The sequence below is a fragment of the Dinoponera quadriceps genome, unplaced genomic scaffold (assembly GCF_001313825.1).
Source record: "Dinoponera quadriceps isolate SergipeBrazil2010 unplaced genomic scaffold, ASM131382v1 scaffold278, whole genome shotgun sequence".
NCBI classification, from domain to species: Eukaryota; Metazoa; Arthropoda; class Insecta; order Hymenoptera; family Formicidae; genus Dinoponera; species Dinoponera quadriceps.
This window is the reverse complement of record NW_014554664.1, coordinates 259,833-283,174: the sequence shown is the minus strand read 5'-3', so window position 1 is coordinate 283,174 and position 23,342 is coordinate 259,833. Positions and strand designations below refer to the sequence as shown.

General features: G+C 38.1%; 3 protein-coding genes across 5 annotated transcripts in view; 1 reads left to right on the top strand and 2 right to left on the bottom strand.

Moving 5' to 3' along the window:
- The window catches only part of LOC106740596, a 5,690-nt gene extending 4,941 nt beyond the window's left edge, over positions 1-749 (bottom strand). The window contains exons 1-2 of the mRNA XM_014611785.1: positions 722-749; positions 479-580 (exon numbers count right to left, since the gene is read on the bottom strand). Of these exons, the coding sequence (XP_014467271.1) occupies positions 479-580; positions 722-749 (130 nt within the window). The remainder of the gene's footprint in view (positions 1-478; positions 581-721) is intronic.
- Positions 750-2,359: 1,610 nt separating this feature from the next.
- LOC106740653 (dentin sialophosphoprotein-like) lies at positions 2,360-10,395 on the top strand. The gene is made up of 5 exons (XM_014611911.1): positions 2,360-3,673; positions 3,761-5,158; positions 5,367-5,480; positions 5,589-5,739; positions 6,639-10,395. The coding sequence occupies exons 1-5, from the start codon at positions 2,372-2,374 to the stop codon at positions 6,872-6,874; spliced, it is 3,201 nt and encodes a 1,066-aa protein (XP_014467397.1). The 5' UTR covers positions 2,360-2,371; the 3' UTR covers positions 6,875-10,395.
- Positions 10,396-10,439: 44 nt separating this feature from the next.
- The window catches only part of LOC106740650, a 23,289-nt gene continuing 10,386 nt past the window's right edge, over positions 10,440-23,342 (bottom strand). For 2 of the 3 annotated variants that reach the window (XM_014611901.1, XM_014611902.1), the window contains exons 7-17: positions 19,352-23,318; positions 18,923-18,992; positions 17,936-18,007; positions 15,660-15,852; positions 15,253-15,369; positions 14,982-15,158; positions 12,272-12,439; positions 12,076-12,171; positions 11,697-11,739; positions 11,509-11,618; positions 10,440-10,991 (exon numbers count right to left, since the gene is read on the bottom strand). In XM_014611901.1, coding sequence (XP_014467387.1) covers positions 10,851-10,991; positions 11,509-11,618; positions 11,697-11,739; positions 12,076-12,171; positions 12,272-12,439; positions 14,982-15,158; positions 15,253-15,369; positions 15,660-15,852; positions 17,936-18,007; positions 18,923-18,992; positions 19,352-23,318 — 5,154 coding nt within the window. In that variant the 3' untranslated portion in view covers positions 10,440-10,850. The remainder of the gene's footprint in view (positions 10,992-11,508; positions 11,619-11,696; positions 11,740-12,075; positions 12,172-12,271; positions 12,440-14,981; positions 15,159-15,252; positions 15,370-15,659; positions 15,853-17,935; positions 18,008-18,922; positions 18,993-19,351; positions 23,319-23,342) is intronic. The other variant, XM_014611903.1, reaches the window with a different exon arrangement.

The window sequence follows — 23,342 nt, the reverse complement described above, 5'->3', positions numbered from 1 at the left end:
AATATATATATATATAATATAATATGTATGTAATATATATATATATATATATATATATAATATGTACATATATAATATATATATATATATATTATTTTATAATTTTATAATTTTGCTATATATCTTATTTATTTTTGAATATTTTCTAGCTTATCGGAAGAATAAAAAGTGTGAATAAAAAGAGAATAAATATAGCAAAATTATAAAATAATAATATATATATATACTGGATTACTAATGGATTCCATTGAAATTAGACAATTACTTGGAAAGTGGCAAAAAGATAGATAAAAAGATGATAGATAAAAAGAGTAGATACCTTAAATATAGTATGTACTTTGTTTCGTTATTGTGTGAGTTTACACTGATTGATATACATACTGAATCGAAATTTTCTATTAAATTATCTTAATATTGACAATATAAACAACGGTACACTTAACTAATATAATAGTCAGCGTCAAATGGACGTAAGTACCATTGGAATATATATCGTTTTCGTTACGCATCCTAGGTAACACAATGACATCAAGGGATGTCATATACGGCGTTCTCTGACGTAGCTGTGCTACCTGGGATGCTGAAATTAAGATAATTAATGGAAAATTAATAGAAAGGCGTATTAAATAATCGATGTAAATAACTTTATTCATAAAAGAAATATACCCGATAAATGTATGTAACTGTTTAGTACATCAAAATAGATTTACATAGAACTTACCATTATAAGATGAATCCAATTGACTCATTTTGCAACAAGAAATCAGCAAGTGTGATAGATAAAACTCACGTTGCACTCGACGCTGCTTTGTGTCACAAAAAGTCAAAAATATATATAGGCTACTTTCTCTTTGGTGCCCATGCGCAGTCACGTGCAACCACGCGAGCGTCACTTTATTTTCTTTTGGCATATAATAACAATAAAGATACAATAACGCTTATAGCGCGTAAGCCCCTAAAAGAACGCAACCATAGAGCGCTTCTATTTGGGAAGTACTAGAGTCTCTAGAATATTGAGTTCGGCAATATATAGACTTCTTTCTATTGGGACAAACAAAATGGCGGAAGTAATGGCCGCGTTCACCAGAACGTTTAGTTTGCAACGGTTGAAGTTTTTCTGAGGTGAGGTTGGATTATTCTTTTAGATCTACAGGAATAATCCAATCTCAGATTGGAACAATCCAAGGTCAGAAAACTTCCGACAGTTGCAAACTAAACATTCTGCTGAACGCAGCCAAGGTTTGATAAATGCAGTGAACTTTTCGTTTAATGCACTTTCAGTTTACATGCAGAAGTGCAGCAGAAAACGCACAGACCTATAGACGCCATTTTTTGGGCAGTTTATATTGTAGGGACTTTAAGAGGTACAAATTCGCTCCTTGAAAGAGAGCGTTCCTTTTGGCGCTATCTACATTTGGACTCGAATAGGACCTAACTAAAATGCGGTGCTTTCCGTTTGGTAACACAAGTTGACACAAGCATCATCTTATCTTTGTTAATTCATTGAATGCGAAACAAAGACTAAATGATATTTGCGTCAACTTGTGTCATCAAATAGAAAGCACCAATGAGCAAATTATGAAAATGTTTAACACGTTAACTGCCACGTCAGTCATCAGTGACTGAAACTGAACTATCCGTTCGGGCCACGTCAGTCACCGGTGACTGACAGTATAAAGTACTATATAAAACTAAAAAAATTACCTAGTTTAATAAGTAATTTCAGGATCGTATAATTAATATACTTAAATATTTCTTATCAACAAATTTTAATGGATTTGACCTGACGGAGATTTCCTCCGAAATGCGCGTGGCAGTTAACGTGTTAAAACCCGTATCAGACTATGGATTGAAGATTGAGATTGAATTGAAATTTAACCAATGAGTAGAAAGTTAATTGAATTCAAGTTTAGTGAAATTTAGAGAATTTTACACTGATTGGTCAAATTGCAATTCAATCTCGATCTCCAATCCGTAGTCTGATACGGGTTTGAATATTTCTGAATGGCTAGCGTGTTAGTGTGCACACGATGTGAATTCCCGAACGCAACCCTAGTGAAACCAACTCTGTTATTAAAGAACAAACCGATGCACCATAGATTTTCAGTGCTGGAAGTGGATTTTAGAATATAGCTCGAATCAAGCTTTGCACGCGGGAACGCGTAGTTTCGAGGAATGGTGTAGGGAGCAAGTTGATTACTCTCAATCAGAACTGAGAGAGGGAGAAAGAGTGATAACACGTGAAGATTGAAACGGTTAAGTGAGGTTAAATCAGATTCTCTGTGTTTAGCATAAGAAGACCGTGCACGTGGACGCCATTTTCATCAATTTATTTTTCGTTATTTAGTATAAGTAAACAATTATAAGCATCATGTGTTCTCACGAGAATATCACTTGGAAGGTCGTCCAAAATGCCGTCGCATGCAGAATGATCGACAACTCGTTAACTCACAAATTCCTATCATCACAGAGGGTACGTAAGAGAACAAAGTTATTTAATAGCAAGGTAAAGAAATACGGCGTCATTAAGAATTATGAGCAGTACGTTGCAATGAAAACCTCCGTTTTACGGAAAGTGTCGAATGATTGTGACACCGATGATACTGACAACCTCAGTGATGTTGACTATAGTATTATACACAATTCTGAATCCAAACTAAATGAATATAGAAGAAAGGATTCTATCATAAAACTTAGTAGCGATGAAGACGAGGAAATAAATAAAGTAATGAGTAAGATGAAAAAGAATGGTAAAGCCAAATCTGTGGAAAAAAAGGCCGAGAAACCTGTAAATATAAAACAAGAAGAAGATTCTTTATCCCAGGTATGTTTTAATAGCGATGAAAATGATAGTGACAGGAAGATGGAGAATAACAGAATAAAACCTGTGAAGAAAAAGATAAAAAAATCTGTAAGTATAGAGCAACAAGAAAATTCTCTCTCTCAGGTATCCTTTACTAGCGATAAAAATCGCAATGACAAAAGGAAAAGTCAAGGACTGAGGAAGACGAAGAGTAGTGAAACAAAATCTGTAGGGGAAAGCACAAAGACACCTATAAGTACAGAATGGGAAGAGAATTTTACTTCTCAATCATTATTTACTGACGATGACAATGTTAATAATAATGAGAAGGAGAATCAGATGATATTGAAGAGAAGGAAACATAATAAAACCAAACCATCAGAGAAAAAGACCAGAAAATCTGTGAACATAGGTTGGCAAGACGTTGTCTTGTCAAAGAAGAACAGAAGTACGACACGTATATCTGATATTGGACAATGCACGGGTACTTCGAATATGAGTAAACAAAATACCTCTCAGAATGGCAAATGTAATCATTCGAAAACCGATTCTAATAAGAGATCTCTTTCTCCATACTTCGAATCCCAAGATAATATAATGTCCTGTACAGCAAACTTGGTGAGTAAAGATATCCCACAGAACCATACTGATCCGCTTACTGTGGTAGCCGAATCAGATTCTGAGTCAGACTCTCCAAATAACATAACGTCTTGCAAAGTCGAGTCTATAGATGATAAAGATGCGACGCAAAACCAAGGAGATTCTAAAGCAACAGCGAATGAGACTAATTTTGAGTCGAATTGTCAAGACGATGCGGTAGCCTGTAAAGCGAATCCTGAAGAAGAAACTGTAATACAGGAAGAACTTAAGGTAATAGCGGACGAATCGAATTATTCGCTGAATTTACAATTTAGTCCGAATAACGAAACGATTACACCTAAATTGTCTGTTTTAAAGGTCCCTCATTCGTCACTTATCAACGATCCGCCTTCATCGGTCAGCGAGAGATTGCCGAGCTTATCGGAAGATCGTAGTTGCGAGGAACCAGCAAAAGTGGAAGAGCAGGTCTCGATAAGCGCGAAGAATTACGACGACGGTTGTGTGAGTCCTCAGACCGCTAGATCAGTCGACAACATCAAGAGGAACTTAGCCTTTACATTGGACACTGTTAATTGCCCTCATCAGTCCTCTTCGTCGCCAGACGCCTCGCACGACCAGCAGAAAGACTCTGGAATCGATGAAGATTCACAGGATAAATTTGTCAAGCGACTCGCCACGGAGAAGTCAGATAACGCGGAGAACATCGTGGAAAAAACCTCCGTTTCGCCTGAACACGAGGAAACCAACGAAATGGCTGAAGAGATGCGAGAAAATCATACCAATGATATAAGTTTAAAAGTTAAGGAAGATAGTTTGGAAGAACAGGATATTGTTCACAATATAGAAGCAACGCAGGTTCGAAAAGCGCGGGTGCCAGAGACGGATGATTCTCCCGAAACGAGCCAGACTGACGCGGGAGATGTGAAGGCAAACGGAATGGACGGCATCGCGGAAGACTCGTGCAATGTCCAGGAGAAGCAGCTTAAAATTATGTCCACCGAGATCGTCAACACGAGATATAGAATAGTGACCGAAAAGAGTGACAACGTGAACGTCACCGGTACCGATGCGTGCGCCGAAATGACCAATGAGATACCAATCGCACAACAAGTGGTGAGCCACGAGGAGGACGAGGAGGAGGAGGAAGACGCGGCGCGCTGCGTGTCGCCGCAAACGAAGCAGCAACTTCAGCGGCAGTTAAACCTGATCGTGGATAGCAACTCGAGCGAAAGTGAGAGCGAGGACAGACCGGCCGTTGGACACAGCTCCAAGATCGTCCACGCGGACGATTCTAACTCGAGCCACCGTGTCGAAGGAAACTGCAGCAAAGACAACCAGAGGATTGGAGACGGCGCTTCTGGGAAAATCGACGTCGACACCTCACACAGCGATGCCGCTTGCAAAGATGCTCGCGCATCGCTTGAAAAAGACGCTTCTGAGGAAAATGATACTTCGCGCAGCGAAGATAGCCGCGAGTGTCTTCGCGAACAGCAGAGAAAGAAGCTCGAGAACGATGAGAGAAGTCGCGCGTCCGAAGAAAGCGGCATAGACATTTCGCACGACAAGGATAATCGCGAGGAGGCGAGCGCAGAAGAGAGATTCGGGAGTGACGAGAGAAATTCTGCTTCCGAGGAAAGGCACAGGGAAGGACCTGCTTCGACGGATGGCGGGAACGCGAACGGGGATAGCCAACGTCAGGATAGAGCGAACAGTGGCGAGCGTGAGACGCAAAATGTGTGTTACAGGCCGCGCAATGTAAGTGATATTCGAATTGTCATCTTAGCAGGGCTGCGAAGCGGGCTTGGAGAGCAACGAGTTACTTTCAGAGAGCCCAGACGTTCAGAAGAACGTTTTAGCTTACCTCATCAGATTCAGATCAAGCTGATCGATAAATAATAATGAGAATTGCCAGTACCAATTCCCGTTCCGTAATTAACGTAATTTAACGTTCAATACGTTTCAGTTGGGAGAATTTGCCGAGGACGAAGAGTTACTCGTGGAAACGCTACCGGCGAGCATTACGCTGGCGGATATCTCCGAGGACGAGGAGGCTTTTATTTTGAATATTCCTAACAAAGTATGACAGCATCAATTTATTCATTACCGACTAATTATTTGATCGAGTTAAATTATTTTGCGCGATTAAGTTATGTCCATGAATAATTTCTCGTAAATTATTCTGTAGGTACTACAATGCAATTTGCAAGGTCAACGGATGATTCTGAAAGAGAACACGATTAGATTCGGTAAAAGCAAGTTCGGAGTTGTGCACAATCAAGTAAACACTGTGACTTGTATCTTCGCCACCGGCAAACGACGGAAACCTTACAAGATAGGTTTGTACCTTGCGATAACAGGTTTTTTTTTCTGTTAAGAATTTATCGTAAAGATTAAAAAATGTTTCTATAAAAAAATATAACTTCGAGTCAAAGCACGCATTTTATTTATTTGTCATTCAAGATCTAAATATAAATTCGTCTGAGATAAATATAAAAAAGTATAAATATAATATATAAATATAAAAATGAAATTAAGTCGTTATATAAATTACCTTCCGCGGAGAATGCATGACTTTTAACGCACTTCTACAACCTATCCTTTTTTAATTTTATTTAAGGCTCCGGTGTAGTTGCTGTGACTATCCTTGTTTAACACGTTGACTGCCAACTACGACATATCTCGTAAGTTGTTTATTTGCCCAGGACGCCAACTGTGAGTTATTTCGTCGCTTCATTACTTGATTAAATATCAAATTGGCTTCTTAGACCAGAATCGTGAAAAGTTCCGTGGCAGTCAACGTGTTAATAACGTCAGAAATGAAAAAACACCTGCAAAAATGTTTTGCGTTACACTTTCAGATAAAAAGATGTATCCATAAAATAACATTTTCGATCGATCGATCGACAATAACATCCAACAGTGGTCGTAAAATTAATATTGACAAAATCATGAGAAAAGAAGGTCTATGTCAAATTAATTTTACGACTATTAATTGATTGTTCGAGTAAAAGAAAAGTGTTCGTCCAATTTTACAAGTTTGCTGAATCGATCACAAACGTCATTTTATAGATATATCTTTTTATTTGAAAATATAACGCAAAAAATGTTAGCATGCGTTTTCTAACGTCATTAAACAAGGACAGTCAAAGCACGACAGTCACAGCGACTACTCCGAAACCTTAATTATTCGGAAACACGCTGTAATTTCTATTTCATTTTACTTTATATTTTTCAGTGAATCTTAAGGAAATTAGTACCGTCACTGTACGAGAGAGACTATCAAATTTTGCGAAAGACTCAACCGAACTGGATTCTCGTGATATCGATACTTTTCCCGAGCGAAAATCGAAGAAAAGACGTTGTATACTTAGTAGCGATGACGACACGGATAACCGGCAAATAGATGAATCAAAATCTAAAAAATTAAAAATCACAGATTACCACATACCCAGACGAAGAGATCATAATTAAGATACCTCAGTTAAATTGCAAACGTGAAAGATGCTATATTTTCTGTTGATTCTATTATGAAACTATTAAAAAACTGTACAGATACTTTCTATCAATACTTATATTTTTTTTACTTAAATGGACTATTTAAGATAATTTTTAAACGGCATGTACCTTTTTTTTTTTTTTTTACAGACATTTGTTCGGTACCTGAACGTTCAAAATATTACTCGCAACAGAATATATATATATAATTTTCTGTTTAAAGCAATCACGCGTCCGTAAGAGTATTTTTATAAATTCTTTCCATTTTTTCTCTTCCACACACTATAGAGTCATCGATAATTTTAGAAAGTTACAAATTACGATAAGAAATAGAAAGTTACAATAACGATAAGAAATCAAGAATATTGTGAATAACTATAAATTACGTATTGTTTCTATTTAATAAGAATTTAAATAATTGCGATTGATAGATAAGTTATAATTACCGAATTATAAACAATAAACTATAAGAGAAAAAATATTGTAAACGTTTATGAATCTACACAGACTGGCATAATTGTCTTATGACTCTTGATTACTCGCTATGACTGCTCTTGCTTAATGACGTCAGAAGCGAGAAGACGCATGCTAAGATTTCTTGCGTTATACTTTCAAATAAAAAAATATATCCATAAAGTGACATTTTGTGGTTATATATTTTTATTTGAAAATATAATGTAAGAAATCTTGGCATACATTTTTTCGTTTCTGACGTCATTAAACAAAGATAGCCACGGCAAGTAGTCAGGAGCTTTAACATTTAGCAGATCTAAAATCGTTTATTCTATCATAAGCATCATGTTTATATATTCGTGCATCATGACGGATGATTATTCAAGAAAATGATGAGGCTTTACATATTCTTTTACATATAATTCTGTTTCATTTTATGATTACTCTACACTTTATGCTACTCGGAATAATATTTGAGATTTCGTTGCGATATTTCTTCGATTACTTAATAGTCAGTATGTGCGAATACGTAAATACAAGTAATCGAAAAATTTTGATAAGAGTAAACATGTATTGGAAAATTTTATTTATACATGATAGAAATATCAATAATCTCAGAGTTATAAATAAACGATAAGAGATTAAAAAATCTGAATATTCTACAAATAATATATTGTCCTTTCTGTTCAAACAATTGAATTGATAAATTTCGACCGACGCAGAATAAATAACGGGGGGAGTGCAGTGTAAATAATCATAAATATAAGATAGAGCACATTTTATTATTGCTGAAATTTTATAAGATGCATTGTACTCTAGACTAGACTTAAAGTTGCTAAGAAGATATCAAGAGCAGTTTGCATAATACTGCATACCAATAAAATTTTTATAAAATACTTTATAAAGGTAAAAGAACAATCCAAGTGCATAAAATTCTCTAAATATGATATGAATAATAATACTGTAAAACAGTTTAAAAATCTGTACTTGGATTTAGGACACTTAGAAGAAAATACTAAAAAATATATTCGGATCACATCCAAACTTGATTTACCTATCAAGTGTACATGTTGTAACTTGATTTAAACCCTTTGAATGCAGAACAGAATTAAAAAGCTGTTCTGTATACATAAATGAAACTCGGAAAATTGTTGAACGTTCCTACCAATAAGGGCACTTCAATATTTTTGAATCCCCGATATTAAGTTTTTCTCCAACTTCTTACCTGAATATATTTTTATATATGAATTATATAAATAAATAAATAAATACATACATATATGTTTTAAATATCAACCTCTCTTATATATTTGTCCATAATATCCTTGCTTTTCTGCTGATTACGCGTTACACGTGAGCGAAGAACTCTGTTTATTAATACATGAAACGTCGAAATATCACTTCTGCTTCAAACATATTCCCTTTTTCTCAATTAATCAAAGATGATGAAAAACACGTAGCCAGAAACAGGTGCGGCTAGTTGAGAATTTTTAGGAACTAACACGCTCGCTACGTATAGTTGGTTACTAATATACTTATGTGACAAAAATAATTTTTTTTCCTCTATTCATAAATATAAACAGTTGCAAATGTTTCAAGGCGTTTTTGTATACACTGAGGCTACGTTCCAAAACATTTTTTTGAAAAAAACTTTACTCAATGGCTGTTTCAAAACTTTATAAGTGTTTTTCGATTGGTTCTTCTTCCGGAGATCAGAAATTCTTATCAAGTTTTGGAACAGCCACCAAGTAAAATTTTCCTCGAGAAGAACGTTTTGAAATATAGCCTGAGTTTGATGATGACGCTATTATACACTATTATATACAGGGTGTCTGAAACTTTTCTCGGAACCCGTGGTATGCAGATAGAACAAAAGGTGAACCTGGACAGAAATATCATTTGCAAAATTCACAATAATTAATGAAAAATTTATTAATCTGTATGAGCTAATGATCGCACAACAAACAGTAGACCGAACTCTATATAAAGAAAAATAGCTTACTTCTAAAGATGGCTTAGTAACTATGAGCATAAACTGATTTTTAGAGACAGAGTAACGCAGCGAACAGCGAATGGTATGTGACATAGGACTGCGCGCCGAAAAGAAATACGTCTTTCGCTATTAGTTGATACCCATCGTTGTTAGGACACCTTCAAAAGTAAGCCATTTTTCTTTATACAGAGTCCGATCTACCGTTTCCTGTACAATCATTAGTTCATACAAATTAATTCCTTAATAATTATTGCGAATTTTGCAAAATGGTATAGAATTCTCCTGTCTAGTTTCATTCGTGCTACTTGCACACCACGGATTCTAAGAAAGGTTTCATACAAAGGTTTCATATAAAATTTTCAGATGTATAGTTGTATAGTTTAGAATGCTTTGAAGTGTCTAACAAACCTTGCCGTCTTAAATCAATTTTATACAATTATATCAAAATAAATACAATGTGGTCTGTGGGGAGAGTTCCCTAAAAAAAAAACCACGATAGAGAACGTATTAAGAACACATACTTTGAGAATTATTACTTACAATTCAAGAAATTAGTTACATATAACTAATTTATGTATATATATATATATATATATATGATATATATATATATACATATATCATTATGGTTCTTATTATTAAAAAATCGCTTATTGTTTGTTTCTCAGAAAACATAATGCCTAAAGTCGGGACATAAGACATCTGACAGACGTCTTTGAGACGATTTAAGGACGTTTGTCAGGCGTCTTATGTCCCGGTTTTACACGTTATGTTGTGTGGGTTACTTTAGCGTATTATATACAAGGTCTTCTTGAGGATAAGTCCAACTAAGGGTAGATAGTGCAATAGTATGGGGTAATGGTTACTGTAATTACAAAATACAGTAAACATGTTCATATGTCAAATTGGATATATATTTTTTAGCTTCTTTTTAGAGGAACACATTCTCTCGATAAGATTTTTTACAATGTAAAAAAAATTAATATGTAATGATAACAATTAGATAATCAACATGCTGAATTCACATATGAGTTCTGGGCTCAAAGCTTTTCAGTATACTGTGTTGATAATTGATTTCCNAAAAAAAAAAAAAAAAAAAAAAAAATATATATATATATATATTGTTCTAAATAATTAGTAAAATTATTCTTCATCAGGGGAATAAAACCGTCAATCCACAAATAGTGTTTCCGTCTCTGCGGAAGCTCACTCGCCACCTAAGTATATGGGCGACAAACAACATCAACATATAATATTAACGTACGATGTTAATTCATGTTTTATATGCATTATATAGAATGTAATGTTTACATCCTAAAGTTTCATTCTTCATCCTAATTTTCTATGTATTCTTTTTCTTAAAAATACGAATTAGACAAGGTTTGACGCTAGATGAACAATTTAGCTAACGCTAACGCAACAAATATTTTTCGATGGTAGTTTATGTAACGATATAATGAATAACAGTTATATACCAATACTATTGATAGAAGTGGGTAACTTGAATTATATGTACTTTGTCCGCGTCAAGGCACTTTCGCCTTGCGTGGGGTCCATCATGCGATCCCAATTGGTATGACCAACCACAAAGCCGACGGCGCGCATTTTCTCCTGCTCCTTACGCTCCTCTAAATCGGCCCATCGTACCTGCAAAGCAAGACAATTAATGCACTGAGTGCGTTTATAAGGCAATGGTTGAGTTATATCATGTTTAAAACAATCTTTAAATATGAGAAAGAGCTATAAACAAGCTTTAGACCGTATTTAATGTGCACTACTAGTGCAAGTGGTCGGAATAAACGGCTAATAAACTTCCTTGCAATTCTTCTGCTTTCCCCTACTTTCCTNAGAGAGAGAGAGAGAGAGAGAGAGAGAGAGAGAGAGAGAGAGAGAGAGAGAGAGAGAGCTTTAGAACTGTAAAATTGAATGTGAATGCATGTATGCTCATGTACATAAATCTGATTAATGTATGCTTTTAATCTTGGTTGAATTTAAAAGCATATATCAATCAAATTCACGAATTTTACAACAGTTATAAAACTCTCTATTGAACGCAATCAATAATAAATCCGAAAACGATATTTTCAAAATTGTTTGAAGACTAAAGGTAATTATGAAGATATGCCCCCAATGCTTATGGGACATTCTATATTCAGATACATACCCGCTTTTTACCAGAAGTATCTTCCATATTATAGTAATCGGGTACTTGAAGAAAATCTTCCATGGTTTGTGGTCTCGTCTCCTTCTTTCTCGCTAATCCATCCAACCGATCTATATATTATGAATAAAAAAAAAAGTGAAAATACTTTTCAATTCTCAAGAAAAAAAGTTAAGTTACTTCCAACTAACCTAATTTATTTTCAGCTTCCATTTGTTCCCATTTGCTAACACCCTGAAAGAATTATCAATAAATATTTAAAATCATCTACAATCAATATGTTATCAACAGTATAAATCTACATTTTTCTGCTGATTTCATGTAAAGTTCACTTTTGTTAAATTTGATAAAATTAAAATACAATAGTAAAGTATATATAATAATAGTTAATGGTTGAAGAAGAACATACTTTTTTAATCGTACAATATGTATCACAAAGAAAAATGAAAATGTAGAGAATAGGGACTCTATGATATAAAGATTTAGATAGAATCATTTATCTATTGATCTATTTTATCTTTTTATCATTTCAATAAGTGACATTCGAATAACTTAATTTTGTTTAGTTACAATTGCATCCTGAGTATCCTCCTGGCTGTCTTGACTGTCTTCATTTTGTGTGGCAGATTTCTCCTCTATCTCTTGCTGACTGTCTTCCATATCGACCTAAAATAAAAACATAAGTTTGCACATATATTAACGCATGTCCTGTACTATGTATGACAAAGATAATAAGGACCGCTAACTTTAAACAAAATAAAAGTACCTCTTCTATGGCTTGTTCCTGTAACATTGAATTGACATCTAGTTTCAGGTGATAGCTGGGTGTCGGCTCGAAATAATCTATGATCCGATTGATTTCGTCCTCCGTGCGGTTGTGAATATTTCTCTTCAAGCATATCTGCAGGTCCATCTCCATCTCACACACATACACCTGTACACAGATATCGTGTATTAATTGAGAAAAGGTCGTTACACAGACGTATATAGACTAGTGTAATAATCTTAATACATCATGTACAACAACGTTATTAAAATATTCTAATATATATTATTGACTTATTATTAAATTATTATTATTAAAATATTCTAATATATATTATTGACTTACACCCTTATTTATTAATTATTCAAAGAGGTGGGAACGATGTGTTAAAGGAATAATCTATCGCTGTGTCAACTTTACGCTGATATCCAAAAATAAACGTGTACGATTAAGTATCAGTAACCAGTAACCTAATTACACGCGTTAAAATGTTATTATGCCTGTCTGTGTACGAAGTGTGATTCAATATCACGTTCGCGAATCTATTGTATGGAATATTTGAAAATCAATCTTATAATCGAGATATTTTTTTTTAATTTAGTTCGCCGAAAGTCCTCCTTTTAAGATACCTTTTTTTTAAATTTAGTTCGCTGGAAATCTTCCTTTTGAATGATTAACTCTACTACGACGGAGCTGGTCAAAGAGCATTATGACTGCACGCGAAAATGAGCGAATGTGCATTTTTCTTTGTCGCATCACACGAGTTGTTTGGCCTGTTCTTTTTAGTTGCACTGCTGAACTGGTGGAATAAGTTGAAGTGAGAAAACCTATACTTGTTTCATTAGTTTTCATATTACAACTTATCGCACTAATGCAGCTAAAAAGAACAGGCCAATAGTTATGCCTGCCCTCTATATATGGATTATAGTAAGACAGATTCATGTATCACGATTTCTTGTTTTCGTTGTTATGATAACAGATAAATAAATGTCCCATGAATCAACATGGGCAAACCTAATTAGGGTATAGAATGGATTGGAGGTAAGCAAAAAAGTCCTCTATCATTTTGTAAATAATACGCAAAATTTCGAGTTATTAATTAAAGAAGCCTCTATACGTATAGCCACTTTCAATAATTAATAATTCAAAATTTTGTGTGTATTGTTTGCAAAATGGTGGAGATTTTTTGTTCACTTGAATCCACTCACACCTTTATTAAGTTTATCCACATTGATCTGGGACATATTGTGTGTGTGCACACACACACACACACACACGCGCGCGCGCGCGCGCGCGTTACATATGCCTCAAGATGATTGATATAAACTTATTTTCTTAGGAATCATTACAAATTCTAATAAAATATTAATTGAAACATGATTTACACTATGTACAATTAGAATTCACATAGCAGCGATGTCAAAAATCATAGGAATATCCTAAAGATATCACGATATTTTTATGATATATTTTGGGCATTTCCGCTATATGGGAAATAGATTAACCGTACCAAAGCTAAATATGATTAAAGTCAAACTTAACATTATCTACATGTATCACAGTATCACAACGGAAATAGTTTCTGATAATATGATGTTTTAAATTTTAGCAACCAAACTACTCTTACGCTTTTAATGCGAAAACAAGAAAATAATAAGAGATTTGTAGAAATATTATAAAACAATTATAAGATTATTGACCATTTGTTTTTCTATAAATTGATATTAACCTATAAATGGACGTCCGTACGTGAGGGTCAATCAAGGCCGTGGCACATAGAAAAACGTAAGCAGTAAAACTTAAGTAATAAGGACGTTAACGAACCAATCAATATATTTCTTTAGGTTTACGTATTCCAAAAGACGATAGAAGTGACGATAAGTTTGGCTTTGAGCAGAAGTAACTAGGATTTCAACGAATATGTGCCATGGCCTTCAAACTAACCCAGATATATGAATAAATGAATGTTTCTTAGTTTCGTTTTTGTTTGCGACGCTAGCGCTTTCAGTATCTTCCCTTCACCGTTTACTCTTGGATCTGGCAAAGTAGCGTCGAAATAATAGTCGAAAATCTGAGCTACAAATAGTAATTGTTCTACTTCTTTGGTCATTTTGATTTTCATGCGAGCATATACGTAACTTACTATGATTCATTTCAGCATATTGTTTAACATTTTATTTCCATTATGAGTTACTTTTATCAAATAATAGTTAATTAATAATAATTAATGAACAATGGTTAAATAAATTTATAATTATTATAAATAACAATTATTATGGTTTTACTTAAAGTTTAAAACTGTAATTTCTTTGGCATTTTCAGAAGTTTCATTTACAAAAATAAGAAAATAAGTGATGAAAAAGGAGAAATAGAAAAATTCGGTGCTTATGTTGAAAATCTTTTAAAAGCACTGCAGCATCGCTGGATCAAGTGTATTGAAGTACAGGGAGATTATATTGAAAAATAAAAATGGAAGGAAAAATCAATCAATTTTTCATTATTGGGTTGCGAACTTTTCAAATTGCCCTCGTATATATGATTTTAAAGCTCACCTCAAACCACGTTATACTAGACAACAAATTTTCAAGCGGTCCACTAACAGCATAATAAACTAAGCTGATCACGTGATTCACCTTGTATATGTATGTATGTATATATGTATGTATATATATATTCTCCTCGTTTAACATGTTATCAAATGGTAACATACTTTGAAACCTTTCGTCTTAGCGAAACTCCACATCTCCTCGTAATCTGAAATCTTCTCATTGATACAATCCAATATGATAAAATTGAAGAATCCATCGGTGATGTTTTTCTTGAACGCTTTAACGAGTGACGTTATGTAACTTTGTTCCATTGCCTCTTCGTATTCATATACCATTTCCTGTTAGAAATCAATATACATCGTCAAAATATTAATCCGCTACAAAATACTTAATATAACAAATCCACTAATGGAGAGTTTTAAATATAATTACCTTAACCGTCACCTTCTTTCCATTATCGTCCTTCGTCTCTATTTCTTTCTCGACAAGGAAATAATCATCCAGGCTCAATATCCTAGGCGCGGAACCTCCTTGTTCAACTTCCTTATCCTATAAAGATAAAAATTACAACCAATTAGATAAATTTTACAAAAAAGATTATTATACAGCTAAAACTAAAGGTTTCTTCTAAAATGAGCAAAGCGCGTATAAATATTTTTAAAACAATATTTCATAAATCTTTGCACTCTAGATTTTACAAAATATTACGTGTGTAAAACTAGCTAATGTTTCCAACAATTCATAGATTAGATTAGTAACTCATAAGAGATTACTCGAATATAATTTCAATAAAAATCAATAATTAATTAACTGTAACATCTATGTAACACACATTATACCTTGATAAGTTTAGCAACGAAAGATTTGCCACTGCCAGGTGGCCCTCTAAGAATAATTGCTATCTTTGGTGGTCGGCTCTGGCGACCTGGCGGACACAGCAGGTCGTCAACCATCGTACAGTTTGGAATTTTCGCCAATTCCAGCGTCTTCGGGACAGTCGTCGATTCCACATTTTTCTTTGTGTCCAGAAGACTGTAACAAAAATTTCGTTAATGTGAAAAAAATGCCTTGCAATAACGGACGAATTATATTATATTGGATCGATCACAGAAGTCGCACATTCCTTTTGTCCATAAGAGTCTTCTATCGATAAACAAAAATCAAGACAAACAAACTTTCTGGTCAATCCAATATATAATATGAATTAACATTAATTATATACAGAGTGTATTTAAATTGAGACACCTTAATATAAAATAATAAAAATTTTATAAATGTTTCAGATGAAAATTGTAGGATTTGGAGGGGGACATATTTTGGCGACCTTAACTTCGTTGTATTGTTAATAATTCAAGGTCGTTTCAAGGTCAACTTCGACCTCGATTTTCCTCATATTATCATATAGAAAAGTATTAAGATGATATTATCGAAAAGTGAATAGTTTATGATATATTTCATACCTTATGCTGAAAAATATTAGAATAAAAAGTAAAATATCTCACAAAGTATTCGTTTTCCTATAATCTCATCCTAATATTTTTATACGCAAAATGAAAAGAGAAATCGATTTGTACTAAAAAAAAACTATATAATTCCATAAAAAAAATTAAGCTAACCTTGAAATGACCTTGAATTATTGACAATACAACGAAGTTAAGTTCACCATGTCCCTCTCCAAATCCTACAACTTTTGTCTAAAACGTTTCTTTCTAATTTACTTTATTTTTATTATATTAAGGTGTCTCTAGTTAAATGCACCACACTATATATGACCTCTTTGTAAGAATACCCACAGATAATAGAAAACGCAAATAAATATAATCTATAAGTACAATGGAACTTCGAATCGGCACGATAACACTTCGAAGTGAGATAATACAAAAACCTAAATTATTGTGTCAAGTATCATATAAGTATGAAAAACTTATGTATATAAATAGGGTAAATACTGTACGCAAAATCAATGTTGCATAATATCAAATTGTATGTTGCGAGCAATAATAAAACATTAGAAAAGAATGCTTCATCCCCAGAGGTGATGGATGCATTGCTACAAAATATACCGGAAAACCACTGTAATCTGATAGTTTTCGGCAAAAGGAGCAAAAAATTAATTCGCAAAATATCTCGATGGTTATATAGGAGACAAGACAAACACACACAGTAAATAGAAATATTCATATAGTCTGTCACCTTCTTTGGGATAATTTTACATCAAAAATGAAAAAAAAAAACACCATCGCAAAAACGTCTTTGTAAAGATTTGCATAACTTTTTATTTGTATCAACGTAGCGAATATTTTTCGCGTAGCAAAACACTTTTTTCTCTTTGATATAAAATTATCTCTGAAATGATAGAGTGAACAAATTCTTCACTCACAAATATCGTAAGATTAAAATAGAATGAAGTACCTCGAAAATTGAGTCATGTTGAATCTTGAAGATTTTCATTAAAATAGAGCACGTATAAATACCTCAAATATAATATTTTCAGATTTCTTTGTGCAATATAATACACATATGCACGTGTGTAAAAATATATAAGTACAAAAACGTACTTAGAGAAGTACGCATTTGACAAAATTATCAAAGTATCGATAATTTAATAAAATTATCAACGACAGATTATACACGTATACGTGTAAGAATCGTAATATAAGTAACATCATTAAGCATTTTTTTCCATTGTAAAAAGAATATTATACATGAACTTTTCCAAGTTCACACGAGGATCGCAATATTGTTTGGCGTAGAAAAATCACAATTTCCATTCGAATCACATGTCAGGAGAGAAGACTTAAAATATAATCATCTTTCAACTTTCCAAGAAAAATATTCAAATTCCTTTCTTACAAAACAAAATATATATTTTTCACACAAATCGATTCCACCCCGTAATTCCACATGCGAAAGTATCGATACTTCCACATGTAGAGTGGCAGTAAGATTCGATTGATGTGAAAGAAAAGGCAGTCGCATTTGAGAAGAGAACAATTGCACATCTCGGATGCACCTGCGCATCTGTGTGCGGTATGCAGTTCAAATTCATCCGGTAAATTGCTTTAGATCACACCAACTTCTACGATAAACTCGAGAAGTGAAATACAACACGTACCTGACGTCCGTGAGCTTTGCGTCTACGGTGTTCTTGTTCGAGTTCTCCTGCCAATTAACACTTCCTTTCGATCTGAAGAATGCCATATACGTATGTTCAGAGCAGATGCGAGATCGTTCATAATCTCTTTGCGATTTTCGATCGTGCGTGAGATCTTCCAAGTACCGAAGATCTCAGTCAGTAGCAAGTGAAAGCGACATTCGCTCGCGCGCTCTTTCCTTTTTGAGGGGGTAGTAAAAATTTGTGAAAATTCGGTCAAATTTGAATTTGGCTATAGATACAGGAATTAATTGAATATGAATATTTTTCAATTTCGTAAACATGTTTTTATCGCTAATATAGAGTATAAATAGCCTACTACCGAAGGATTTTATATTCAATAATTAATTAACTCCCATATGCTCATCAAATGTCACCAATTTTCCACAAAATCAAACCTTTCTATCCCCTTAAGAGGATCCCGGAGTCGTCTTGTTTAACCACAAATTTCTTAAAACTATATTCGTTACTGACTGCACAAAATTAAAAACAGTTTTCTTATACAATTACAATACACACGTTAACGTAAGGAAAACTGGTTGACTATGCACGAAAAACGAAGAAAAATTAACAAATTATAAAACTTTTTTCGTTTTTCAAATAAAACCTACATTAACGTATGTATTATTATTGTGCAAGAGGATTTTTAATTTTGTGCAGCCAGTAACGAGAATTAACAAATTTGCGGTAAAACAGGACGATTCCAGGATCCTCTTCGGAAGAATTTTACGCAGAGGAGAAGAAATGTTGCTGTACAGTGTGTTCTCGCTCAATATATTAATAATGATAAAAGTAATATATTCCGTTAGAACACACTCGGCACGCACAACTCGATAATCTCCTCCTTTAACGTAAGCGAACTCCGCGAAGGATGAAGCACGAGGAAGCGTGCTCTTTCACTCGCTGTCCCAAATAAAAATTAAGATGAAAATTAATCTGCCACTATACCTGCTGTCGTCTTTATCACTGTCTTTATTCGTTTCTCTTCGGGGAGTCTCGCATGTCTCTTGAGGCCGCTCTGCTTACCCGAAAAAACAAACACAATGAAATACATCGAAACACACTCGGCATAAGCTATCAGTTACCTCGCGATACCTCACAATAATCCACGTATGTTACGTCAGAGATGCAAAATACAAAGTATCGTGCGAGATACAAATTTTCCTCTCTCGCAATTTTCTCTAACGCGAGAAATGCGCTCGTATTTAACAGAGATCAAATACGCGAAATGTATCTTGGCCGTTTCTCTTTTTCTTTTATTTCCTTCTTTTCTTTTCTTTTAATTCGCGGATTAACAGACAACCGTCGTGAGTCTCGAGGAACGATTTGTTAGGATCGTCGAGCTGCCTACGCGCGGTTTAACGAATATGCAATTACCTCTACGAACGTTTCGGTCGCCCTGACCGTCGATCGCGCTCGAGTCGCGCTCGAAGAACAATCGCGGATCTTCGAGAGAGTTGTACGATCTCTCCTTGCGATCCTCGCTCTCCCTTCTTTCTCCACAGGATCTCCTGTCGCTCGTTTGCTGCTGCTGCTGCCAATCCATGTGATGCTCCTTTACCATCCGCTGCTTCGCGTAATCCGGCTTGCGTGTCGCATAACTGCTTTTCTCGTAGTTGTCGTAGCCGCCGCCGCTTCTCGCTTTCTCCCCGGTGTACTCCTTCCTCGCGTTCTCGTGGCAAATCCTCATCTGCTCCGCGTAATCCTTGATGCTCTGCTCGTTCTCCACCCAGTTCTTCAAGTCCCTCTTCGGCTGGTCCCAAGGATACTCCACCGGCTTCGAGTCGCCGTGAGAGTAATCGAAGCATTGAACCGGCGATGACAGGTGTTGATCGATGACGGCCGGCCGGGACACGTGCCCGTAGTCGATCACTTTCGACGGTGTGTACTCGACGACCTTCTCGCTGGTCTCGCCGTGATTGTAGTTGAACTGCCGCGGCGCGCAGAACTCACCGGGGCTGCCGCCACCGCTTCCTGCGGACAACATCGACTGAGGCCGTTTCGTAAACAAGTTGGAACTCGGACTGCTTTGCAACTTGGACTGCCGATCCGGATCCGTTCTCTCGTCGAACTGAGCCGCGTTCGCCTGGTTTCTCTCGGTGCTCGTTGTGCACTGAGCTTGGTCATCGTTGAACTTGCCCCTCGCCCTGTTGTCGTCCGAGTCCTTCTTGTAAGGGTCTTGCGGCATGCGTCTGGTATACTCGACGATATCCTTTTGCGGCTCCGCGTCCGTCGCGTTTCTATCGAACGACTCGTCAGACCTGGCCGCTGGACTCCCGCCGAACTGCCGCTTGTCGTCCAAGAACGGTTCTTTCTTGGCGAAGGGGCCGCTTCTGTGCGCATAATCACGCGTGTAACTCGGATCACCCATCGGGCCCCTAGCCGCGAGAGGTCTGTCCTTGAGGTCCGCTCCGAAGGGGCCGGATTCTTTGAAATCTCGCGAGTCAAAGCGGTTCTCGTTGAAAGCCTTCGGACTACGTCCTTGAGTGAAAGTGTCTGGAGGAGGGCCGCGAGGACCACCTAGCATGCTACTGTTAGGTCCTCGGAGCCCAAAACCTGGCCCCTCATTGGGTCGTACGTCTGGGAAGCCGAAAGGCGGCCGCCTGCTGTCAAACGATGGCTCGTTCGGCCTGCCGAATCTGTTGTTATTGTTGTTAGGCCCTAAGAAACTAAATTGCGGCCCGTCGCTGGGATGTCGAAGCGTATCACCGGACCCTCCCCGCGCTCCGAATGGCATATTGCCCCTGGGCCCAAACGGACCGGGATTTCGGGGAGCGAATGGTGAGTCGAAGGCTACTCTCCCCGGCCCGATTTGACCGAACTTTCCGATTGGGCCCCGTGGACCACCAAATGGCTCGTTCATAGGGCCGAATTGTCCACTGTTGGGGTGTTGGGGATTCTCGCCAGGTGATTCATCGGCACGATCTCGCTCTGTGTACTGTTCATCTTCGGACCTACCGGGACTGAATCGTCCAGCGTCGCCAGGCGCGTTGGATCCAAACTGTTCGTCGTTAGGACCCAGTTGCGGGTTACCGCCGTACCTCGGTGGCGGAAAGGCGTGAGGCCCTCTGGGGAATAACGGCGGTGGTCCTGGGAACCTGAAGGTTGTGCCCATCTTGGGGAATTCTATTCCACGAGATCGTATGTCCTGCAATTGGACACCACCTGCTGGTGGTCCTTTCCCGTCTGAAGCCTCGTTGAACGGCCTGGCGATGTTCTGGGGCTCGGATTCCGGGCTAGTCAGGACGGGGCCCAGGTTGGGCAGCTCCGGCGGTGGCTCGATGTTCAGATCCTCCGGTCGTGGATCATTCTCGTCCATGAAGGGTAAGCTCTCAGGCTTCTTAGGTGGAACGCTCTCGTTTTCGTTACCGGTGTTGCTTTCCGCATTCTCCTTTTCTTCGCAACTGTTGTCCTGTTCTTTATCAGCATGCTGTTGTTGCTGCTGAAAACTACTGTCATTGACCGACTCTGGGACCCCTTCTCTGTTATCGTCACTTTTCCTCGACGAGGCATCTTCGATAACCGGATCATCTTTTGGTTCGACGGTTGCGTTATCGGTCTCGTTCGTCGGTTGCGTCACTTCTACGTTCTTCGTGTTCGGACCATTATCGGTCTCCAGATTATTCGAGGGATCGACGTTGACACCGGTATTTCCAGGATGATACTCGGCAGAAGACTGAGGTTGGATATCGGCCGGTTGGGCTTGTTGTTGATTCGGAGTCGGCAGGTTGTTCTCCACGTCCTTCTCCATTCCCCGTTCGTTGTAATTCGCGGGACCACCGTGTTTGGCGAAATTATCCGAGAAAGGTGCTTGCCTGAAGGCAGGAATAAGCGAAGCTGGAGGTTCATTGTTATTGCTATTGAAGGGAAGACCGCCGCCGCCTCGCGGATGATGGCCGTACGGCGGCGCCGTGGAATCGGGAGCGAACGAATGGGGCTGAAACGGAGACGGTGTTGATCTGCCGCCGACAGTGGAGGGAAAGCTGCCGCCCACCGACGTTGGTCCAGGCCGAGTTTTCGGGAAGTCGAAACTGCTGCGGAACGGCGAATCGCCGGCGATCTTCTTGAAGCTTTCGCTGAGAGAACCGACGCTACTGGTCTTCTCGGAGTCCGAGAGGAAACTGGGTCTGAACACATCGCCGGCAGCCTTTCGCTTCTCCATGAGTTTCCGCAGCTCCGGTGGCAATTCCTTCGGCGGACTGAAGCCTGGGTTTCTACCAAAGACCCGGGAGTTGTTGCCGAAGGAATCTCGCCGATGATCGTTCGCGTCATTCGGGTCGAAACAGTCCGCGGGGTTGTTGCTTCTGCCGAAGCGATCGTTTGAACCGAAGTGTTCGTTCACACCGGTCCCGAATCGATCGTTAGTTGGGGGAAAGCGATCCTTGAGATCGGGGAATCGCTCGGGGAAACGATCGTTCGGCCCGAATCGCTCGTTGTCCGGCCGATCGAATCTGTGCTCTTTCCCCCTGGCGAATCTATCGGCTTCTGGTCCCACGAATCGTTCACCCCCGCTAAACCGGTCGAGTCCGCCGAATCGGTCATGATCCTGCGCAAATGGCCGGTCACTCGGCGGTGGAAATCTCTCGTTCCCCACCGGTCCACCAAATCGATTGTTTCCTCCGGCGAAACGCTCATTTATCGGCGGTACGAAACGTCCGGGATTGTCGTTGCCGGGATGGAAGTTAGGTATCGGTCCGTTAGGCGAATTATTCCCGAAGTCGCCGGGGAAACTTCGGTCTCCCCTGCGGAACCGCTGCTGCTCGATTCGATCAGTGAAGGGCTCGTTCGACCTACTAAAAGCAGCGTCGCCAGGTCTCAAGAACTGCTCCTGCTCGTTCCCGGCCGGATTGGCGATACCTTCTGCGCGTCCCGCGGGGAAACGGTGGTCCGAAGGCTCGCCCGGTCTCCGCAGAAAGTTCGGCTGTTGTCCACCGTCGAAGTTACCGCCGCGGTCGTTAGGATGGCGCGGGGGGAATCGCATCGCGTCCACGTTCGGTGGTTGGTCCTGCGCGCCCTGCAGCGCCACCGGGCGCTCCTGGTTATTGTTATTGTTGTTGTTGGGCGGATAATTCGGCGGTGGTAGCGAGAAGTTGGGCGGCGGACCGTTGTTGCTGCCCGGCAGACTCGGTGGCGGCTGCGTGAAGTTGGGCGATGTCATTGGGTGGGCGAACGGCGGCGCGAGATGGTGATGCATCGAAAAAGGCATCCCAAAGGCCGCGGATTCCATCAGAGGATTGTACAGCTGCTGACTGTTCTCCCATTGCTGCTGATTAGGCTGCCAAGATGACGATGACGAGGACGACGACGACGGTGGCGGCGGCGGCGGTGCAGCGTTCGAGCCTATGTTCGGCTGCGGCAAAGATTGCAC